Here is a 24,587-nt window from a genome sequence, read left to right as displayed (position 1 = left end):
ATTTCCTTAATTAATTTAGCGATTGAAACTGAACGTGTGAGACCAGTAACAATTCTTACTGCCTCGTATTGCAGTTTTTCCAAGGTCTACTTTTCATAAATTGTACAACTATCCCAGACAACTGAGGCGTACTCTAGAATTGGTCTTAAATATGATATATAAATTTGATGAAGAGTTTTACGATGAAGTTTATATTTTAGGGCTTGTCTAGTCGCTTTTATTTTTAATAATGGTTTTCTTTATTTGTTCCCAGTTTTAGTACAATGATGCTTTTTATTATGAAACTATATGATCACACAGATTTAAACCTTTTAAGGCAGACTGTGTGTGAAGCTTTTGGTTTCTAACGATGACTGCATCGTATCTTTGAAAAGTATTTGCATTAGGTGCTCTGAATTGTTTCCCTCCGTCTGCAGATAGAGTTGGGATCTCTAATCATTGAAGTACTTGGGGTTTACCTTTTCGTTTTTTATTATTATTTGTTTTATTGTTAAGTTTCCTCAAGTTAATGCATACTTTGATAAGATTTATCTTTTGCGTTTTATCTTTATTAAAAATTGTTGGGATAAGAGTGAGGTTTGTGCACATAAACTGGTTTAAACCCCCAGTAAATTTACATTTTACTGACCGTTCCAAGGCGGTACCTAACAATTCTTGATAAACATACCAATTATTTATATATAAATAAATATATAGTATTTATGCACTGTGCTGTTTGTAGAGTTGTGTGCTGTTCTATGTTTCTTGTTTGTGAATTTGTGTTCTATGTCTTTGGCGTACCCATTGCCACTAAACCGGGTTTATGTTTAAACTTTTTGCTACTGAGCATGTTTCTGTAGCTTTTTGCAAATAAATTGCATAGAACCAAGAATTTTCCGGGCAGAACTAACTAAATAATGCTTCACTCTCCTTAGAACTATTCAAAGACCGACTTGACTATTAACATAATCTGAATCACTGCGCGCATATCCATGACAAACACGAATTACACAATTATTTTCACTAAGTAAAAAGCAAAAAATACATTTTGACTTAATTTTGTTTAACTAAGGTGGGAGAAAAAGCATCTACCATGGCCGTTCGTGTAAGATAGGTTCATCCCGGCCCTTGCGCAGGGTGTTATTCGGTAAAACTCGTTTTCGCAAAACACCGCTCGGGTCGTAATGAACCTATCTTACCCTCTCGGCCTTGGCAGATACTTATAATCATTATCAAACCTTTGATGAATGAGAATGGTTTCGTCGGCAATTTTCTCAAATGGAACAATCTGCATCCATGATGACCATCGAGAAACACGTGTGTTTAGAATACTTTTTTGAAAGGTCAATGAAAGTTTGTTAAGAAGAGCACTTGTACTACCTGTTTCTGACAATCTACTGATAATTCGGTCAATTTGGTGTGTTTATTCAGAAATATTTATATACCATAGTTTAAAATACGATGTATGACAAAAACGTTCACCATATCTGTACGTCATGTACCTGAAATACATTTTAATAAAACAGAGCATTTTTTATAGCTTTATGTATAGTGTGGGAGCCAATAGCGTACTTCTTTCCCTTGGACAGTCGGAACACCTCTGCGCTTATCCTGGCTACACCAGGAGGGCCAGCGTATCCCCGTCCAAATTCCGGGCTACGGAAAGGACATATTTCTATTTGGATTTCAAACTGCAGTGGACATGGTTCTCCACACGCGTTTGGCAGAGGATTGTTACAAATCCGATACCGGATCCGCCATGCCCCAAAACAAATCGTCCACTGCCAGGCCGAGTAGCCGCCATGTATAGGTTCACACCAGGGAAGCAGGTCTAAATGCGGAATGCTATTGCATTTGACGAGAGGGTTTCCTGGTTGGATATGTTTCAATGCTTCCGGCTGTATTTTGCCAATATCTGTATTAGCACAAAAGAGCGAAGCGAGGGTAACTTTCTTGATTTCATGCAGTTGGTCCAAGGAAAAGGCGTTGAAGCCGCTGTTTTCATAATAAAACCTGTCTCCAATCTTCAATGATTGGAACTGGCGACCGATGAGGCAAGCGAAGGTCGGGCCAACCTTGCCCCCGAGGACGGGGATTTCAGACACGCCACCGGGAAACAGGTCAATGTCCTCTGGCGACCTTGATAATATATCATTTGGACTAAATATACACGTTAAAAACATTTGCCAGCCGGTATTCAATAGCGTTTCAACGTCGTTTATGAAATTAAGTGTTTTATTGACTTGACTTTTTTGCAAGTCTTCATTAAGGGGCACTCTTACTCCCAAATAAGATATACCACAATTAATACAATTGTTTCAATTTCCCGAAAAAGATGAATTAATATCGAACACAATGGTTCTTATGATTAATTCCGTGTTTAATTCAAAAGAAATGTGCAGACAATACTGTTGTTCTACCTTATTAGACGATAGTTGATTATTGTATCTTTAAGGACACAACAGTCATTTAATATGTGTGCGTTTTTAGCTATTAAATACATGGTAACAATCTTGTTATGAGTAATTAATACTGCTATTTTCCATAAATGCATTATTTAGTATTACTAAGAAGTTAACGGTTTATCACTAAAAATATGATTGTTACACATGTACATGCGTATGTATTGATTTTAAATACATGTACGAGTGTAACTTTAAGAATATACCAATATTTTTTCAGGTATTATGCATTTGTTTAAATATTTAAAAGAAAGAAAGAAAAACGCCTTAATTGTATCGAAAAAGACCTGTGCAACGACGCATGTTATCAGCCTTTTGCGTACATGTTGTATATGGATGCAAGATGTGCCTGTACAGGTGGTGTGTGTGAGAACGCGCCGGCCAGTCCACAGAGGCGACGGTACGCCTGGTAACCAGGGATGCCATAGTCCCGCCCCCGTTGGATGTTTATAGCAGCTAGGTCCCCGCCGAAACCTGGAATTCGCTCGAACAACCGGCTGTAAGCAGTGACAAAGGGGTTTATCATAATGAGTTTATTTAGTTGGTTTGTTTGTCTGTATGCGTCGGGTAACGTTCATACTCATGTATCCTTGCGCGGTAGAGTATTAAGCGTAAGACTGATAAATATATATTCTAAATACCATCTGTCTCTACTAACACATCTCGTTGGGTAAAAAAAATATGATAAAAAAAACTGCTACAGTACAAGAGTGAGAATATACTGACTTTGTAATCTGGTCAGTGAGCGATTTGTCCACGCTTTCCACATGTGAACGTGTGGCGCCCCGACATATGTTCCCAACACCCCGCGTATAGACGAGCTCGGGCTTCAGGAATTCGTCTTTAAGGAGGCGATCGGACACTGCGGCAAAGCCATCGTGGACAAACACTCGCTGCCGGATAAGGCTGTGGCCAAACCGGTAGGCGGCCGTCGCGAACGCACTCCGTACCATTGGCTGCACGCTCGGGTCGTAACCTGGGAAATTGTTTTTCAGTAAGATTTATTATATTTGCCTATGTTGACAATTTGATTATAAGTCTGACTATGTCTTTTTTTTAATAATTCCATCATTCCATATATATCATGATCATGCTGATACATGTAATCATAATATATGACAATGAATATTTTCAAAGATGATATATTTTGATATATGCTTTCTGGTGGTTTATGGAGATTTATCAATTAAGTACAATTAATATTTCACTGTTTCAAACATAAAACATGTCGCTTTGATATTTTTCGCAGTTTTGAAATTTTAGCCCGCTCTCAGTCCAGAGCGCACAGTACTGCGAAATAATCCGAACGACATTATTTCCGAAATAACGTTACGTTCGCATACAGTTTGGCGCATATTTTTAAAAACTATAATAAATGTCAGTATAAATCTGTTTATGCATATACTTAAATGGACATTTAATGTTTCAGTGTCATATCGCAATCTATTTCACCTCGTGAACATCAAAAGTAAACATAGGTTTTGGTGCTCACTCGGTGAAATATATAGAGGATATTTGTTTATTTCAGTGTAAGATCGTATTTTATTTCACGAGTGTCATAGAAAAAACATATTTTCACGAGTGTCGAAACCACGAGTGATAATGTAGTTTCTTTTATGATCACGAGTGAAATTAAATACGATCTTACACTGAAATAAACAAATTTTCTGTTTCTTTTATGCTTATTTTCGGAGTTTTATTTGTTTTTTTTATTCATTTCTGAATTACCCCCTTTTTGAAAAGGGTGGGCTTTACGCCGCTACCCGTGGGGCGCCCCTCATGCATAATTATAGCTGTCAACTTTTCTACTTTCGGTTTGCTGAGATATAGTTCTTTGCTATTCATTCTTATAGCTTAATATTCGCTCGTTTTTTATTGCAAAGCTTTATGAACAGTAAACTATGAAGTATTATTAGTTCACATATGTTCCAAAAAATAATGAAAACACTTTTTATTTTAAGATAGGCATGAATACATAACCGAATTACTACGCCGCTATTTAAAGAATGAAAATTTGGAAGGTCAAATGTGTTAGATAAACAAATATGGATACTCATTGGATTTTAACCATTCTTCTTAGTTTAAGACTGCATGTACGCGTGTTTTTATAGTAAGTTTATATTCAGTCATCTTACTGTCAGAGACCAGTCTGTTTCGCTTTAAAATGTTTGTTTTCCAGATAAAGAGTAAATGCCACGCTAGTTTGTTGACGCATTTTGAGGTGTGGGTGGGGTAAAAATATCGGATCTATCTGTAAATTGTTGTGTGAGTTCTCCAGGAAGCTCATTTTACGTACTACAACGGTTAACAGTTCAAAATACATTTGAACGATGATATAAAATTTTATTTATGTTCGAACAGTTGTTTTTGTCTGTAATTTGTTTGGTATGAAAGCAAATGTTCGAACATTCAGCTTCAAAGATCAGTAAAATGTTTGATAAACGGGATAACCGGTAATAAACGGTAAGTTGTCAATTTCCAATTATATATTTATTTAAATTTATAAAATATTTCTTTATTTTTTTAGCATTTTTGACATAATTTACTACAGTCCAGTGTTCTGTTTTGATCAAGGCAAGTACATGTAACAACAAATGAATTTAAAAGTAGTTCTGAAAGTTGATATTTTCACTCCTTATTTTGCAGTGAAAATATCGAATTGATATTTTCACTTTTGTTATTTCACTGTTAAAACCCCATATTTCATCGTAAAGCATGAAAGAAATTATGATCTCACCCTGAAACAAATACTTATACTCCATATAATCATGGACTTTGGGCTGTAGGTACGTGATATTATCAGCAGATTTACCATTAAAATAACCGTCTAAAAGTGGATTCAACCCGAAGCTTGCCATAACGTTGCTTCCCAGTACTTCCGGAAGAAACTCGCTGTATGTGATGTGCTGGAGCTCGGCACCCAGGATACGGCGCGCCTCCTGAAAGAGTCGATCGTTGTCCCAGAAGGGATTGAGGAGCGCGAGGCCGCGCGCAAGGCGGTTGTGTTCCCGCATCCAGACCGTGTGCATGGATATCAGCGCCGGCTGCTCGTTCACACGGGCGTCCCCTGTAACAAAAGTTATTTGCTCTTAGTTCGACATGGGACTTCTTCATAAGTTATATTTCAATTACTATATATTAATCCAATTATAAATCTTATGTATACTATCAATAAAGTTTTAAATATCAGTTTTATACCACTGACTCTTCAGTTTAATAAACAGTTCTTGAAAGTGTTTATTGCTCGTACCGGCCTTGAAGCAGGTAAAGGGGGGGGACTCGATACAGTCAGTTCCGGTCGCTGCCGTATGCGGTAAAAGGTCGTTGGGGCTTGTCCTGAGAAGACCTGTGAACACATTTTAAAACAGACTTAACTTGATTTGAATACGTATATTGTGTCATATTATGTCTATAACGACATATGCCAACAACGTCTATCACTTCCCGTAAAATTCCGTACGTTTTTTTATAATAATAATAATAATAATAACAACTTTATTTAACGAAGGTTACATACTAAGTGTACAATCATTACAGACATACTACTTATTTCCAGCATGGCCTTCACACAAAAAGTATTACAAAAACACTTGTACTATACATATTAAGCAACATACAAAACATACATTCACACTATCACTATCATACATTTCTTCGACAAACACAACTCAGTTTAATATGATGATTATAAATTGCAATAATTTCATACTGTAAATAATGTAGATATATTCAGTAAAACCACATTCAATCAATATATTTACATATTTGGTAGTATCCATTACAAGTTGTTGCAAGAATGTCATATACGTACATTAACACAATTCATGTAAACAATGAACTATTTATTATAATGTGATTTAAATAAAGTGTCAAGATTTTTTGTTCATGTGATAAAATTATTTTGCCAATAAGTAGCCTTTTAATGCATGTTTAAAGGCTGGTAGCTTATCTTGACATTTTATGTATGTAGGAAGATTATTCCAAATTTTCATTGCTTTATAGGCAAATGTATTTTTGATATAGTTTGTTCTAGGTTTTACAACAAAAAGATCCTTGTTTTTTGAAGAACGCAAGTTATAGTGCTCATTTTTGGCAAATGTTAACAATTCTACGAAGGAGTCAAACAATTCATGCTTTTGAAAACAAGTAATGAGAGATAATAATAGCACCTGTCTTCAAAAGATAGCAACCCAGACTGTTTGAACATGTTTCCACAGTGGCTAGTTCCCGACTTCATTATTAGCTTAATCGCTCTTTTCTGAATGTTAGTGATTTTTGTGGTATCTGAGGAATGTGTAAGTCCCCAGACACTACAACAGTACTCCATGTTTGACATGATATATGCATTATAATACAATGATTTCATCTCGTCTGTTAAATAATATGCTATTCTTCTTAAAAGTGCCAATTTTGAATTAAGCTTATTCACTACAGTCTTAACATGTGTATGCCATGACAATGTCTGATCAACATGCACCCCGAGGACCTTTTGACATTTCACGTTTTCTACTGACAATCCATCTATTGATAGTTCAAGTTGCAATGCATGTTTTGCCTTATAATTAGTACATAGAATCATACATTTGGTTTTTGATGGATGGATTGACATATTATTTGTCTCACACCAACAGCTCACACTATTAAGACTTTTTTGTAGATCTGACTGAATGCTCAATATACTTGGACCTATTTTGTATAACGTGGAATCATCTGCATATAAGTCAATACATGAATTGGAAGAAATTAATGGCATATCATTGATGTATATTAGAAAAAGTAAGGGACCGAGTATTGATCCTTGAGGGACACCCGACATAGTTTTCATTTTCTCTGAATTTATGTTGTTCCATTTCACAAATTGCATCCTGTTAGTCAGATAGGACCTAAATAACTTCATAGACCTTTCTGTGAAGTGATAAAGTTTAAGTTTGTGTAAGAGTATTTCATGGTCGACTAAGTCAAATGCTTTTCGGAGATCGAGATAAATGGCCCCTACATAATCACCACTGTCTATACCCTTCAACCAAGTATCTATAAGATGGGTTAATGCAGTCTGACAAGAGTGATTTGGACGGAAACCCGACTGATTTTTGTGTATAATATCCGTTCTCTTAAAAAACATTTGCAACTGAGACGCAATATGTCGTTCAAATATCTTTGATAAAGTATTGAGAATGGATATAGGGCGATAGTTTCCCGGTTCGTATTTATTTCCTGATTTGTGTATCGGGACAACAGAAGCTTCTTTCAATTTGTCAGGAAATATACCGCTTTCTATACTGTTATTGATGATGGAAGCTATTGTAGATGTTATGTAATTGCCACAATAGCGTAAAATGTTTGGTCCTATTCCATCAGGACCAGTTATGATTATGCACTTTTACGGGCATTTACGGACGCATATTAATACATTAGGGTCACAAAAAACTTTAGCCAAATCTTTAATTAAATAAGAGGCGCACCCACCCCCAGTGTGATGACGGAGGTCATGGGTCTCGTCGTCCGAGGAGCCATAGATGGCCGAGCCGTCCAGGTAGTGGGTGATCTGGTTCAACTGCTGACGGACACCTGAAACATACGGAGCGGAAAACTTAGTTGAACTACATTGAAATCACGAAAGAGCGTCCGATCTCGTTCTGAAATACTTTAAACGGTAATAATTAAGATTCGGCTTAATGTTTACAGCTTTTCGCCATGCGCTGGAATGACTTCAACGTTTGCACAATAATAGCACAAAATAAGCAACCAGGCATTGAATGTTAAGCCGATATTCCATGAACACGCGTTCCGCTTGTTTATCATGTTTTATTATTAAAACGATAGCAGCATAATCTTGTTTATTTTTATGAAAGATTTGCAGTTTAGAAAATAAAATCAGAATTTTAAACTCTGGCCCCAACAGACATTTCCAATGGATTAAGTAATCAAACAAGAAGAAAACAATGCTAACTTGACAATGCCACGAAACGGACGACCAATTTCAAGGCAATCGAGACGTACAGTTTGAAAATCTCCAATAAAAATACTTCCGTTATGTCGAAGTCGTCAGGAACTCGGGAATACTTCGAGATAACGAAGATATAAAAACTGCCAGAAGTGATAGAATACCTAGGGTGGGTAGATTATTGCATTAGGAACGTACGTCACGCGTACTTGCTGAAATGATCCCACACTATTAAGGAAAACGTAAACATACGAGACTTTTTTTTATTTTTTACACTATTTCCCGACAAAGTTCCATAAAAAACAATGGCGCAAAGAACAACTCTTTATTTATTGTATATACGGTGATGGTTCATTTCTGAAAGTAACTCTTCGTATAAGCCTGAAAATGAAATAAGTATTTTTAGATGGGTTTCCCTATGGACAGCATTATATTTCTTGAGTTAAAGTCAACTAGAACGATATTTTATATGTATTTGAGGCGGCACGATCTGGCTAAAATGCCCTATGAATCTTGTGAAATGTTAGACTGCTAACGCGCAAGATCTATAAAACAGTCCGATTGCCTGAAAAGACTCCACGCCGACTTAGGTTCCCCGGCAGACATCATTTTATAGATATATCATAGCATAGTATGGGTAGCGTTTACAATGATGGTGGGGATATTTCAATTTCCCATATGTAATGAGTTCGTTTACTTTGCATGTCACTTTGTATTTCACTAAGTAAAAGAGGAGTGTTGTTTTTTTTGCACTTGTAACGAATTCGGATTTTCAGTTTATAAAAATAAAATCTGATTATGATAGAATCGAAGTAGGAACTGGCATTAAAATACAATTTGTCTTAAAAACCTAGTTTAATCCTTCTATAATTGACCCCCCCCAAAAAACAACAACAAAAAAAACAAAAAAAAAACAACAAAAAAACAAACAACAACAACAAAAAAACAAACAAAAAAAACAACAACACAAAAACAACACAAAAACAAACAAACAAACAAACAAACAAACAAACAAACAAACAAACAAACAAAAAAACAACAAAAAAACAAAAAAAAAAACAAACAAAACAAAAAACAAACAAAAAACAACAACAAACAAGTTGTGTATAGTAAACAACCTCTGTGTATTGATCTTAATTTTATTGCCTCATTGTCTTATCAGATTTCCGACCTGAGTTTTCTGCTGTGTAGTCTTGGAGGTTTTATTATAGAAATGGACCCTAATTGGCCCTGAGCCAATAAACAAATACACAGGAAATTGGCCCTTACTGTGACGCCAGTGCAATTAGCAGGAGATGCACAGCAAGGGATTATCATGCCAAACATTCTTTAAACTAGGCTTTTACTGCACAGCAGGATACTCAGATCGGTGATCTGATAAGAGGGATCAAGGCAAGTAGATTAAGATCAATAAACAGAGGTTGTGTACTGTACACAGTTTGTTTGTTTGTTTGTTTGTTTTTTTTTTTGGGGGGGGGGGATGGGGGGCACTTATAGAAGGCTTAAACTAGGCCTTTAAGATAATATTTTGGTCTTTCTAGAAATGTTTAACATAACAGCATTTATAAATGAGTAATTTTGTATAATTTTATTTAGTTATCCTGGGTAACTGCGGTTTCGGGTTTTTAAAAAATAAAATCTTTTCTCTTAATTGCTTTTAATGCAAGTATTTTTTTAACTTTTTGTTCTAGGACATCTTAAAATGTGAGTCATGAGATGAAATTTCCAGTCCCTGAACTGCAAAATAGACAAATTACGATATATATGAAGGGTTTTGTGTACACACATTATGAACGCAACACCATTACCGACTGCGCAGTCTAGTGGGGGCGTTGGTAGAGCTCTGACAACGTTGATACACGTTCGAATTGGCGGGAAGAAAGGGTCATCCGGCGGAATCATTATGGGGAAGCAACCTTCCCTAAAACAAGCATTGAATAAAACATATTATTATACCTCACGAGACCAGCCCATGTTAATTTCTCATATACCCATCATGGGCAATTTCTTACTGTCACACTGACAGTACCGTTTTGACCGGTTGACATTATTACTGTCACATAGCACGCGTGTCTAAGAATAGGCATTTTTTTGGTTTCCCAAGTCTGAGGTGGTAAGCGCTTATTAAAATGTGTTGTAAATCTGGGTACAACCGGTGTTTGCATTATTTCTAAGCGACATTTGCAACAAAATGACAGCTAATGTAAACAAACAATAATTACAGAATAAATTGATTATTCTTGAAGGTTGTGTAATGGTAAAAAATCTTTATATATGTATATAAATGTAACTGGGTTCGGTATAATAAAATAAATATTGCATGGCTTCCAGTGTGACAGTGCATATTGTCAACATTCAGGTAAATACTGTTACCCTCGGTTTCGCCTATATATATATATGTATATATATTATGTTTATAAATCTAAATTGAGATACGGTACTTGTTAGGGTCCACGCAGCAATCCAAATTGGCATCGTCGAAGCCTGAAAAAATGGTTTACCTTTAAGTGGAAAACATCGAAAAAAGTAAATACATTTTAAATTAACATCAGCCAATTTTTTTTATTTGAATATCATTTGCTTTTTAATCTTTCATTTGACGGTAAGAAAAAAAGAAGAAGTTCTTACCGCTATGTCCAAGAAAAGCCGTACATATTTTCAAAAGTAATAATCAATTATGTATAACTGCACGAGGTGATTAATGATTACCTTTTGAGAGAGCCTGAAACTCTGTATCGTGGCTAATGAACTGGCCGATCTCCATAAGCAGGCGTGTTGAGCCGGCGAGGGGATTCGACATGCTGTCGTGGAACTCCCGACTGATCAGGCGCGGGTTCGGCAGTGGTCCTCCCGACACTCTGGCGGCCCGGGGCTCATTTAGGCCTGTGAAATGTGCCGGAATATTATATCATTATTAAGAATCAAGGGTCCAAATTTTAAAAATGCTACATGTATGTATCATATGATGATAAACATGCAAGAAATATATTTAACTTTGTCAAAAGCAACAATTAACTGTTCTATATACGTAACCGTCATCGTAGATAGGGTCAAGCAATCTCTCGAAGGGCGTATGCGATCTCCCCCACAGGGGGTTGGCAAGATTGTTACATGAACCATCTATCGTTCGGAACTTGGCTGCCGGGTCACAGATGGGTGGTATGAAAGGGCAGACCAGACCCACCGGCGGTGGGACCCTAGCGGCTGTTATCTGGAATCCAGCGTCTGCTGGACGAATTCCCAGCCTAGAAGTAAAGATGATATAAAATCATGGTTACGATCGAACACTGTTGGTTGCGTACACGGACACATGAAGATGTATTGATTTATATTTTAACTATTTAAAAGAAGTGTAATCACTACACTGTCAGTTCAAAACAGAATAGAGAGGGATGTACCTACCTGCCTATAGAGCCTCTGGCGGTATCTACAAAGGCCAACCCCACCCTACCGATTGCATTCGCAGTAGCGGTAGTCAGCAGTTCGGGTCCAGCAAAGTCTGTTCCGACTGGCCTAACTCGGTCCACGCCTACAAGAAGGAATTCGAAGATGTGGTTATGTGTTTTTATGACGGTATCTGCCATGAGGCTGGGTAATACATCGTAAACTCCAGACTAAATGATTTGCATTTTCACCAATGAATCAATAGGATATAGTTTTTGAACTACAAATATATATTCAAAGAGAGCCGACAGTGGCTGTTGGAATAAGTTTGTTGGAGGCTCGTTGAAACCAGGCCTTCTGTATGGAATTGCATCTTATTGTATGCCTATCAAATTCCTTTTCCATATCCAACAGTGTAAATACAGCGCGCCGTATTGAAAAATTCGTATTATGATACTGTCGTTTTCTGATTCCGTATCATGCGAGTACCATGTGTAATCTCAGAACTACTTTCGCGTTGCTAAAAATAGCGTGACAAAAAATACATTAAATTATCTAACTGTACTCACGCTCCAGAAGCATGTAAATATTCAGGAACATGACCAACCCGAACATCTCGTTCGGTGAGTAAACATGTATCGTGTTTACACACCGAACTCGACGTGATACAGGTCACCAGATAAGCGTCCATTCATAATATCCCATATACGAGTATTTTGCCAACGTTGGAGCTTATCGGGCAAACGGTGATCTCTATCGATGTCTCCCCTCCGTGCAAAAGTAGCGTAAAGATAGTTTAGTTTAGAAGTTTTAAATGCATTTGACGCATGGCTAGTATTGCCAACTTTGTAGAAGTCCGCTGAAGCGAAAGTGTCGATGTAGGGAAAATATGGTTAAACAGTTCTCACGAATTAGTATTTCAACAGATCAACTTACTTTTACATATGTCAAGATAATTCTTGCCCTTTAAGATGATGGTTTTGTGTAAATTGTATAATTTTTACATGTTGGTCCTTTTTAAGGGTTTTGTTGGTCACCTAAAGTTACATTGAACTAAGAAGGAGCTAAATATTGTTTTGCTATTTAAAGTTATTTATAGACCTCCGATCGCTTAGCTTCCAGCGGATTACGATGCAGAATATTTTTCTCTTTCAGATGCATTTTCGAAAAAAAATTGTTTTAAATAATTTTTGGACCTTTTTGAACATTTATGTAAACTTTGTAGAAAATCGATGCCCAGAAATTGTGTATTCAACAGAACGCTAATGGTTTTATTGCCCACTCCACGGCGTATTCACAGCAAGATAGAAACAAACTATCAGCAAGATTATGACACTTTGGATACGGTATGACATGTGCAACGAAGTTTGTCATTTATAGTAATACAATTGTTTATGTGTAAAAAAGAAAGTAATATATTAACAAAAATAGCTCTACTTAATTATGGCTAAATCTAAAATCGTCCAAAACTGAAATTTTCTATCAAAATTTATAATAAAAGGACAGATCATCTTTATAACCCTAATAAATTCTGTACTTGTTATCTGCCTTAATCTAGCCATGCGTCCAATAGATTAATAATTGCTAAACTAGCGTATCCATTGCACTGAGTGGAGAAGTCGATAGAGACCACCGTTACCCAATGTTGGCAATTTGTGATTAAGGCAGATAAGAACAATACTAATTTTGATGCAAAGCATCAAAGACGTCGCGAATGTTGTTGCAACATAACTAAAAGGAAGCCAATGCAGTTTACTTTAAGTTTGAGGTACCTAGATATAAGCATTCTTCAGTTATTGAAATAAATCGGATTTTCAGCTCAAGGTCACCCTTGATCTCAGCCCAACTGGCGTAAAACTTGTAAGAGCGCTGGTCATGAATGAGGGACCTCTACCAAGTTCGAGATCTCTAGGCCTAAGCATTTTTTTATTATTGAAAACTGTGTATTTTCACCTTATGGTCACAACGACCTTGACCTTTAGCCCCCTGACCTCAAAGGTAAACTCAAACCGAAAGTAGGGTGGTGCTAAAACCCGGCACCCGGTATCACTTTCTACACCCATCCCTCTCTCGCTTATTATTATTATTATTATTATTATTATTATTATTATTATTATTATTAATTATTATTATTTTTTTATTTTTGTGTGTGTTAATTTGCAGTTTATATGTGTTATTAAATGCCTTGTTTAAATGCAATACGAGCATGGGCCGCAACATTTAATTATTTTAACCAGTTGTATATATATATAGGGCTTGTTAAACGCAAACGTAAGTTGTTTAAAGCCGCGCAATGTAAACGTATTCAACAGTTACGTTTGTCTATACCTAAGGCCTTTTGGGAACACTTTAAAGGTACTAAACAAGGCAAAACAAATGACATTACATTGGAAGACCTGCTGAATTAAGTAATTATATTTTACAAACAAAAATGATGAAGTCGGGACATTTGCTAGAAATAACAATTTTGACAATGCAGGCGGTTTTGATCCATTATGAGATGCTGATATTACAGTAAACGAAATGTTTTTAAGGGTGAACAACGTGATGAAAGTATATGGGAGGCGGGGGCAGATCCCCTAGTGAGCGGTGGCAACAACAACACCACGTACATTGAAGCGGATTCGCACCCTATTCCGGTTAGGGCCACCGAGCGAGAAGACTTTCATGTTGTGCAACGCAAGCGCGGTAATAAACATTTCTGTGTACTTGGACTTAGTAGTGATGTAAATACGGAACTGTTATCAACTGTCATATCGACGAAGGGGCCTTCTGTAAAGGCATCCGTGTGTTCTCTTTATGGAAAAACATAGTGGAGAGAGCGTGAGCGGAATCAAAGCGCTTAAAGCGTTGAATGGCTTTCGGCCTGCAACGTTTTTTGAGTATAGTCATGTAATTGTAAAACATAATTATTAACGTAAACATCTAGATAAGATAGTATATGATCGCTCCTAATTTCCTCCGCGAAAACTTATAAAGTTTAATGTTGATTCTCAATGAAACACGAAGTATAAGTCACTTGAAATGTGGAATACGCCAAATATTTACTTATTATCTTTATGTTTGATGTACATGTATCTTAATAATACCCTCAACATATGTCTCTCGTGGACAAAATGAACAGATTTTTTTAAGTTTTTTTTTAATTATGTATATGCATTATACTACATGCTAAAGATATTGGACTAAAATTACTGAGACAACCTGAGAAATATTCCGTTTCATTCGGCATTACATGGCTATGACACAAATTGTAGCAGGTCGATAGGCTGTCAACGCTTTACGCGATTTGATTTGAATGGTAAAAGTGTATAATATATTCATTTAGTAATGGTTTAAAGGTTGTTAGTATGTACTTACACAAGAGAATGGTTTTATGCGACACACTATTTACAATTCAACACAAACAAAAACTAACAATCTCAATAAAAATGTCAAGTAATAGCCAATTTAGGAAATTAAGAACATAGAAAATATACTTATGAATGAACTACAATCACCTAAAAACTGATTGTAGGATTAAATGAAGTATTATAATTTCATTTAAAACATTAAGAATTGATTTTTTACGCCTACTTAGCATTTAATTGCATCATAGTACGATTAATATTTTTCCGGGTTTTAACGACTTCTCAGAGTTTATTTCCGGGGAATAAACCTGTCCGAATGCGATGACCCACTTTCTATTCTTAACTACAAAGTACATGTAGATATTATCGGTCCTCGGCCGAAGCAAAATCTAAACACAGGTGAATACAATCGTTATACATGTTGTGATAAAACTCTGAAGAAATGTGGGGTAGGAAAGGGCGGTGTCTCTATATTATAGCAAAAACATGTTGACCATTTTATTTCACCATTGCAGATAAATGATGATCGTATTGTAGGTATTCAATTCAAAGTAGTACCTGGACAATATATGTACAATTTTCAAGTATACCTGTCTTGTGTCTTGTCACTCTTTTGAGATATATTATGATTATATTTCCATATTTATATCACACGTATAGTGAAATGGGTCTAACGATTTTTATGGGCGACTTCAACGCCAAGGTGCGTGCACCGCTGTTAAACAGCCGAGATAAGTGTTTGATATACTTTTTAAATAATTGTAACATGTGTCCTGTAAATACTATGCCATCGTGCGTACGTTCTGACAACACGTACGTATCATATGACGGTTGTTATACGTTATACTTATAGACTATATATGTATACCACGGGAGAATTTTGACTTTGTGACACATTGTGAAGTTGCGAATGACTGTTGTTTAAACGTTTCTCGACATAGACCTATTATTTGTTGCTCATCGCTTAAATTTGCTGATTGAATTGAAAATGAATAAAATGCCTATAATATGACTAATTGCACTAACTGGAAAAAGTCAAGGTATATCATATATATTGCTATGAATCTTTATTGCATTATGAGTTTAACCAGTTTACTATAGAACCATATGACGAAAGGGGTATTGACAAACTGTATGACCAGTTTACTATAGAACCATGTGACGAAAGGGGTATTGACAAACTATATGACCAGTTTACTATAGAACCATGTGACGAAAGGGGTATTGACAAACTGTATGACCAGTTTACTATAGAACCATGTGACAAAAGGGGTATTGACAAACTGTATGACCAGTTTACTATAAAACCATGTGACGAAAGGGGTATTGACAAACTGTATGACCAGTTTACTATAGAACCATGTGACGAAAGGGGTATTGATTATCTGTATGACCAGCTTACTATAGAACCATGTGACGTAAGGAGCATTGACAAACTGTATGAAAGCGTGTGTGATAAACTGTTAGAATGTTCGAGTAAATCATTTCCAGAACGGATCTTCAAGAGACACCTTAAACCATATTGGTCAGAAGAGCTCTCTATTCTACAGAAAAAAAACATGAAAGTGTTACGTGATAGCTGGTGCCGGGCTGATAGGCCAAGAGGAGAAAATTATTCTGAATATGTTGAGTACAAAAACGCGAAGTGAATATTTAGACGTAAACACAGAAGAACAGTTGAAGAATTTCTGCAAAATCTGGACCATACACTTGTAAGGGCGGCTGAAACAGATTCCGATTATTTCTGGAAATCAGTGAAAGCGCGAAAGAAAAGCTATGTGAATAATATTGGTCATGGAATAAAGTTTAACGGGGAGATATGCAGAGGCCGGGTGAAAATTACAGAGAAGTGGGGCTTGTATTTTAGTCACTTTATTCTCCTTCAGAATCACTCGAGTTTGACGAGAATTGGAACAAATAAAAACAGAGGCAGTGGAGCAGTCCTTTGCGGAAATTACCATTGATCCAAAAGTTGACGTGTCACTTGAAGTTGTGAAAAACGCGATAAAGACATTGCCAAAGAAAAAGGCGTGTGAGCCAGATAGTGTTAGGCATGAACATTTAATTTATGGGCGAAACGTTGTGTCCAATACTCTTGCAAACTTGTTGACTAGTGTGTTGCGTCTAGGATATATTCCTGATTTGATGAAGCGTGGTGAAATAATTACACTCCATAAGGGAGGGAAAAAGTCAAACTTTACGAATTATTACTGCACAGTCGATGTAAGGACTATATTATTCATAAGGTGAACAGACAGCAAGGTATATTTCTGAATCATCTTTGGTGCATCATGACGTCATTTTCTCTTCGGGAATGTCTCCACTTTGCTAAAGAAAACATGTCAATTGTGTACCTTTGTTTTATGGACAGTAGACAGGCCTTTGACCGTGTCTGGATCGACGGTCTTTTATTCACGCTTATTCAGCTACAAAAGGAGCGCGACAGAGATACCTCATCCACAGTTATTGACAGTAATACCTTGGTTGCGTTTCATAATATGTATTTAAATGTGACTAGCCGTGTTAGGTATCAAGGACTCTACTCGAAGGAATTTCCATTTTTACAAGGCACCAGACAGGGCGGGAAAAGTTCACCGTTAATGTACCTCCTATTCATAGACGGATTAATCAATGAACTGGAAAATAGTGGTAATGGTCTTTGCATCCATGACCTAAAGATGTGTTCCCTGACAGTGGCGGACGACATGGTCTTGGTGTCTTTTTCTATGACGGGATTGGATAACATGAAATCCTTCCAAAAGCGTTATAAGGATGTGAAATGTGGAATCAGCTCTCAGCAAATGACATGAGTTTATTGACTGAATACATGACTGAACATGTTCTTTGTTTTGTCATATGAGAGACAAATGGCAAAAGGAATTATTGAACTTTATCATTAAGTGTTGCTTCGGCAAGTAGTTACGATTGCTTAAATTATTATGATTTAATGGTTGCATGTGCTAGGTGTTATGCTTAAACTAGTGCGCCTTATTTGAATATATTTACAACTCATCTTCCATTCCTTAAATGAACGGCCTTTCGGCAATTGCGTTCATCAATCGATGAACGCAACATCTTCGGCTATGTTCGGATCGCAATTCATCGCATAACAATATACATGAAAAATATTGATACTGTTATTGTTTGTATTGTGTCAGCAGGTCCCGTACAATATAAATCAACATTTTAGAAGGTATTATTTTTTAAATTTTAAATGAATAGTTGCCTTAAGTGTTTTAAGTTTAAAAGTGATTTCAAGTGGCTGATCTTTTCCCGCGTTATTGTGACGTCATTTGAGAAAAAATGTTTCCGGTCAAAGTAAGCGTGGAGTCCTTCGGACTTTACACTCTTTGACCAGCCCAATTGCGTTCATACCCCGATAATGACATCAAGCCCGCGATTCATTCCTTAAGTAATTCTCGAATACTAGTATGTGATGTAGCATATCAGATATTAATTATGCATTATTGTATTTTGTATTATAAATTGTGATGAATTGCATGATTATCAACCACATTAAATTGCATATATAAATATAATTGAAAAGATCAAACATGTACTATACACATATATTATGTTATATCATTGCATATGTTTATCAATTGTAAAACCATTTTGCTCTTCATAATTGGAGGAAATTAATAAATATATATATTGAAAAATAAAAAAAAACACACAAAAAAACCCAACTACACACACACCTGAAGATGTTAATAAGACGTTATCTTTGCTAAAAATATGCTGTGTTAAGAGTAATCTTGATGTCAAAATAAGTAAGACAAATGGTATGGTATTTCGCCAACGAAACATTATTTGGGTACATTTTAAATAAGGTAAATTCGCACAAAACCAATAATACTTCGTTGGGAAAGCCCTTAAGGCACTTAATGGGTTATTATCCAATTGTAGTAAATATAGTACAAAGCCTAGCATTTTTTTTGGTAAATTATTTGGTGCTTTTGTTGGATCAACTATAAGTTATGGGTCTGAGATTTGGGGATTTGGAAAATCTAAAGAATCCATTTTAAGTTTTGTAAAATAGTTCTGAATGTACGTATAAATACATGTAACTGCGCATTATAAGGACAATTAGGACGTTATCCATTGTTTGGTTCACGTTATATTAGGATAATAAAATAGTGGTATAAAGTTGCAGGCACAGACAATGTTATACTAAAGGAAATAAATGATAGGTATTTTAATGATTGCGAAAATGGAAAACGCAATTGGGTTGCTGATAATAAAGATCTGCTTAGAAAAATTATACATATGTGTTCAATAAGCCATCGTTGTATGATGTTAACACATTTGTAAGCATGTTTAAACAAACATCAATTGATACTTTTAAGCAAACATGGTGTAATGATAAAGCAACAAGTGGAGTGTTAACATTGTATGATAATATTAAAAATACATTTACGAGCAATACTTGAATGTTCTTCCACATGATGAACGATTCTATGTTCGTAGACTGAGAGTTTCGGCGCATTCTGTAAGAATCCAAACTGATATAGATATCCAACTAACAATATTCCCAGGAATGAACGTTACTGTATTTGTGTAGCTCTCGTGACTTAGAAATGAATATCACTTTGTATAAATTTGTCCTTGTTATATTGACATTAGAAGAAAGTATATTAAGAAATATTATTTACATTAGATCAAGCATGTATAAGTTTATAGAATTGTTAAAATCTAAAAAAAACCCAATTAATTTGTTCAAATATATTAAATAATCTGTCAAACATAGATATTCTCTTACTTATTACAATTAGTACAAGGCAGTCCAAAGGACGGCTATATCCCCCGCCGTTGTTTTTTTAGTATATTTTGTTTTTCTCGCAACCTGACTGGTACGTTATAACATCGATGAAATAGCAAGCCTTAAGTATTTTCGATAAAGTGATACATATGTATTGTGGTGACATCATAACATTGTTTTACTGCTTTTGAAGAGAAAACACATGTTATAAATATATTATCACATTTGTGTCCATTGTATTTTTTAAATATTAAACTTGTTGCACATAATGATAATGCTGGGTAGAGTGTAGTAAGTATCAAAGTACGAAACAGGTTCCAAAAATCCTATTTCTTCATGGTTTCGCCGACATCTTGCATATCAAGCTCCAAAACCTCACTTAAACCCTTCAAGAAATAATACTGCACTCTCCTCAGAACTATTTAAACAAGAGATGTTTGTCAAACATTATGCCCCCCCCCCCCCTGAGCGCCATGTTGTCAGGATTATATGGACATTTGAATGAAATATGCATGGACTGAAATGACAGCTGATTTGTCGCTGACATTGGATGCCGTTGAGGCAGTTTAATATTATGACAATTCAAAGTTTGAGGATAGAGTGTGTTATGACCATGACCTTTGACTCTATGACCTCAAAATCCATAGGAGTGATCAGCTGGTCACCAAAAATCTAAATGTTAAGTTTGAGGGCCATGGGTGCAGACATTGACAAGTTATCACACAGACAAGCTTTTTTCGTTCAAGGTTACTGTAACCTTGACCTTTGACCCGTTGACCCCTAAAATAATAAGGGGTCATCTAGAGGTCAGACACAACTCCAAGTCAAGTTTGAGGGCCATGGGTGCAAGCATTGTCCAATTATCACTTGAAACATTTTTGCATTCAAGGTCACTGTGAACCTGACCTTTGACCCAATGACTCGTCAAATCAATAAGGGTCATCTCCTAGTCAGGCCCAACTTACATGTCAAGTTTGATGATAATAGATTCAGGCATTGTTGAGATATCACTGGGAGAAGATTTGTTAACTTTTTTGCATTAAAGGTTACTTTGACCTTGACCTTGGCCTGATGACCCCCAAAGTCAAGAGGGGTCATCTACTGGTCCGGCCCAACCTTCATGTCAAGTTTGAGGACCATGGGTCCAGGAATTGTCGAGTTTGCTTTCAAGGTTATTGTAACCCTGACCTTTGACCGATGACCCCTAAAATCATAAGGGGTCATCTAGAGGTCAGACACAACTCCAAGTGAAGTTTGAGGGCCATGGGTGCAAGCATTGTCCAATTATCACTTGAAACATTTTCGCATTCAAGGTCACTGTGAACCTGACCTTTGACCCAATGACTCTTATAATCAATAAGGGTCATCTCCTAGTCAGGCCCAACTTACATGTCAAGTTTGATGATAATAGATTCAGGCATTGTTGAAATATCACTGGGAGAAGATTTGTTAACTTTTTTGCATTAATGGTTACTTTGACCTTGACCTTGGCCCGATGACCCCAAAGTCAAGAGGGGTCATCTACTGGTCAGGCCCAACCTTCATGTCAAGTTTGAGGACCATAGGTCCAGGAATTGTCGAGTTTGCTTTCAAGGCCACTGTGACCTTGACCTTTGACCCCTTAAATCAATAGCGGTCATCTACTGGTCAGGCCCAACCTCCAAGTCAAGTTTGAGGGCCATGGGCGCAGGCATTGTTGAGTTATCACTCGGGCAACCTTTTATCGTTCAAAGTCACTGTTACCTTGACCTTTGACCCAATGACCCCTTAAATCAATAGGGGCCATCTACTGGTCAGTCCCAACCTCCAAGTCAAGTTTGATGGCCATGGGTGCAGGCAATGTCAAGTTATCACTCGGACAACCTTTTACCATTCAAGGTCACTGTGACCTTGACCTTTGGCCCGATGACCCCCAAAACAATAGGGGTCATCTACTGGTCAGGCCCAACCTCTAAATCAAGTTTGAGGGCCATATGTGCAGGCATTGTCGAGTAATCACACGAACAACCTTTTACCATTCAAGGTCACTGTGACCTTGATCTTTGACCCGATAAGCCCCCAAAACAACAGGGGTCAGCTACTGGTCAGGCCCAACCTCTAAGTCAAGAATGAGGGCCATGGGTGCAGGCATTGTCGTGTTATCAATCGGACAACCTTTTACCATTTAAGGTCACTGTGACCTTGACCTTTGGCCCTGCATTGTTGAGATATCACTCAGACAAGCTTTAAAATTATTTTACCATTGAAGGTCACTGTGACCATGACCTTTGATCTGATGAGCCCTCAAATCAATAGAGGTCATCTACTGGTCAGGATCAACCTTCATGTCAAGTTTGATGACCATATGTCCAGGACTTGTTGAGTTATCACTCGGACAAGCTTTGGTCTACCGACGAACCGACCGATATACCAACCGACATACCGACATGCCTGTGCAAAGCAATATAACCCTCTTCTTCGAATGGGGGGCATAAATAACGATTTGACTATTAACATAATCTGAAACACTGCGCGCATATCCATGACAATCACGTCTTATTACATATTTATACGCAGTTATTTTCACTACGCACAAAAGTGTTCCAGCTTAAAAAATACATTTTTACACATTTTGTTTAACTGAGGTGGTAGAAAAAGCATCTACCATAGCCGCTCGTGTAAGATAGGTTCATCCGAACCCTCGTGCAGAGTGTTTTGCGGAAACTCGGTAAACCTCGTTTCCGCAAAACACCCTACTCTCGGGTCGGAATGAACGCATCTTACACTCTCGGCCATGAAAGATACTTATAATCTTACGGCAGTAATATGCCACATCACAATGCGTTCCCTGATGTATCATTTAACCCTAACTGTTAAACATTTACTGGTAAAGAGCCGCCATGTGGTGTTTAACTGAAACCGATAAAAAAAATATACATTGTTATTAAATTTCGTACATATTTGTAAATTTTACAAACTAATCCAAGGCGCTTTTTGATGCTTTGCTTCGAATTTGTCAACGTCACACTACTTACGTATGGCTTATATGAGTAGCACGTTTGTACAATAGCAGTCAATTAGTTTTATTGTCTGCGTGCACTTTTATCTGATATATGTTGAGACATTCCCACGTGCAGCGACACATAGCAAACGTAAACGTGTGTAATGACGTATACAGTGAAGAACTGTTTTTGTTATAAAATATAATTTAATGGTATCCATTAAACCTGCTCGGTTATATACAACAAAACGTTATCTTGTACTTTTGAATGAATAATATAATATGAACTTCGTATGATCTCTTTTTGGATGAGTAGTATGTTAATTGTTCCAGAGCGGTAGCGGGTACATCTTTATTGATCATCACCATATGTGTAAAATATATTTCCATTTATCTGTCTTCACTTAATATATGTATTTAATATATACCTTTTGTCGAAGGTTTGCCGTACCTGCTTCAAAGGCGCTCCTCTTAATGCTCTCCACCGCGGCAACCCTCGCCTCCGCTCCGACTGCCGCCTCGGTGGCGGCGGCCTGGAACTCTTCACGAGACCTTGTCAAAACCTGACCAGCTCCAATTCGCCAAGACAACAACAACAGTGTCAGCTGTAAAAATAAATTTCTTATCTCCACCATAACTGAAGCTTTTAAAATATCAAGAATCTTTGCAAAAGCAATATATAAACCTTCCTTAGGCCTTTTATTTTTTATTGTTTGTTTAACGAACCGCCATGATTGAACATAAAATAAAATAAAAAATAAAATTTCAAAATTTTGTTTTATTTTTTGGTAGGAAATGAAACATTAGTTAATAACCTACACAAAACAGGTTTGAATCTTACCACCAGTGCTATATTAAACAATACTTTTCGTCCAATCACTGAACAATTACTGCCTGAATGGTGTTCACATCATTATATTTTAACACCAGTTCGATATTGATCACTATTATTAAGTTTTATTTTAATTATCACATGATAGTTAATACTGACAAGGTAATGTCCACAATCTTAACATTAGTTTTATATTAAACACTTAAGTTTCATTTGAACTATCACATGACTGTTAATACTGACTAAATACTGTTCGCAATCATAACACTGTTCACAATCGCAACACAAGCTCAATTGAGTTGGTCCCAAAATGACTTTCAAAACACCATTTCAGACCAAACCATGAGTCTGAATCCTGTTATTAGATGGCCATGTTAGTGCTCCGGTGGCTGTGGGTTCGTATCCCAAACCAGGGCACACTTTTATTCCTAGGTTTATGCACAGTAAAAAAAAGTAAAAACTATTTTGGACTTATTATGTGCAGCGTTTTCTTTGGTATGACATAAACACGGAATATAATAGGTCCATGACACTGTCACAAATAAAAGCATTAAGTTTAAGGTGGCACGTTTTCTTCCTTTGTTTTTGACAGAACCTCTATGACAATTTTACAGAGTTACAGATAAGTTTTCCAATGTGATTGAGTATTACTCCACACTTTTGAAAAGAATTGGGTATCTCACATTATAAATGAGTACTTTCAGTTTCCATTAGCCCATCGTTTTGTTTTTAATTGAATAACAACAATGAACGATTAATTTTTATTAGTGTGATTTGAAACAATTACTGATAACAACTTTATAATTAAAAATATGTGAGTGTACAACTTGCATGACATATACAAAGTATATCATTATGATAATAACTCACATCACACATTGACTAGAGTAGAAA

The 24,587-nt window shown here is 36.4% G+C and overlaps 1 protein-coding gene across 1 annotated transcript; it reads right to left on the bottom strand.

The window, feature by feature from the left end:
• Nucleotides 1-1,387: 1,387 nt before the first annotated feature.
• Nucleotides 1,388-23,506, bottom strand: LOC128214537 (chorion peroxidase-like). The gene is made up of 12 exons (XM_052921043.1): nt 23,313-23,506; nt 11,788-11,914; nt 11,419-11,630; nt 11,095-11,268; nt 10,827-10,869; nt 10,194-10,306; nt 7,908-8,009; nt 5,692-5,787; nt 5,254-5,508; nt 3,168-3,417; nt 2,765-2,938; nt 1,388-2,118 (listed from the first exon to the last, which is right to left on the bottom strand). Exons 1-12 carry the CDS (start codon nt 23,494-23,496, stop codon nt 1,494-1,496), a joined length of 2,355 nt encoding a protein of 784 aa, XP_052777003.1. The 5' UTR covers nt 23,497-23,506; the 3' UTR covers nt 1,388-1,493.
• Nucleotides 23,507-24,587: the final 1,081 nt, after the last annotated feature.

This window comes from Mya arenaria, chromosome 13 (genome assembly GCF_026914265.1).
Source record: "Mya arenaria isolate MELC-2E11 chromosome 13, ASM2691426v1".
Classification (NCBI taxonomy): domain Eukaryota; kingdom Metazoa; phylum Mollusca; class Bivalvia; order Myida; family Myidae; genus Mya; species Mya arenaria.
The sequence above is the reverse complement of the archived record's forward strand: the minus strand, read 5'-3'. Positions and strand labels throughout refer to the sequence as shown.

What these genes read in the sequence shown, in the direction of transcription:
- LOC128214537 (XM_052921043.1), bottom strand. Translation starts at nt 23,496, where the DNA reads ATGGTGGAGATAAGAAATTTATTTTTACAGCTGACACTGTTGTTGTTG. An exon ending in TGACCCTATCTACGATGACG is followed by an intron (nt 11,269 to 11,418) that starts GTTACGTATATA and finishes CACATTTCACAG; the next exon opens with GCCTAAATGAGCCCCGGGCC. An exon ending in TTTAGACGGTTATTTTAATG is followed by an intron (nt 3,418 to 5,253) that starts GTAAATCTGCTG and finishes ACAATTTCCCAG; the next exon opens with GTTACGACCCGAGCGTGCAG.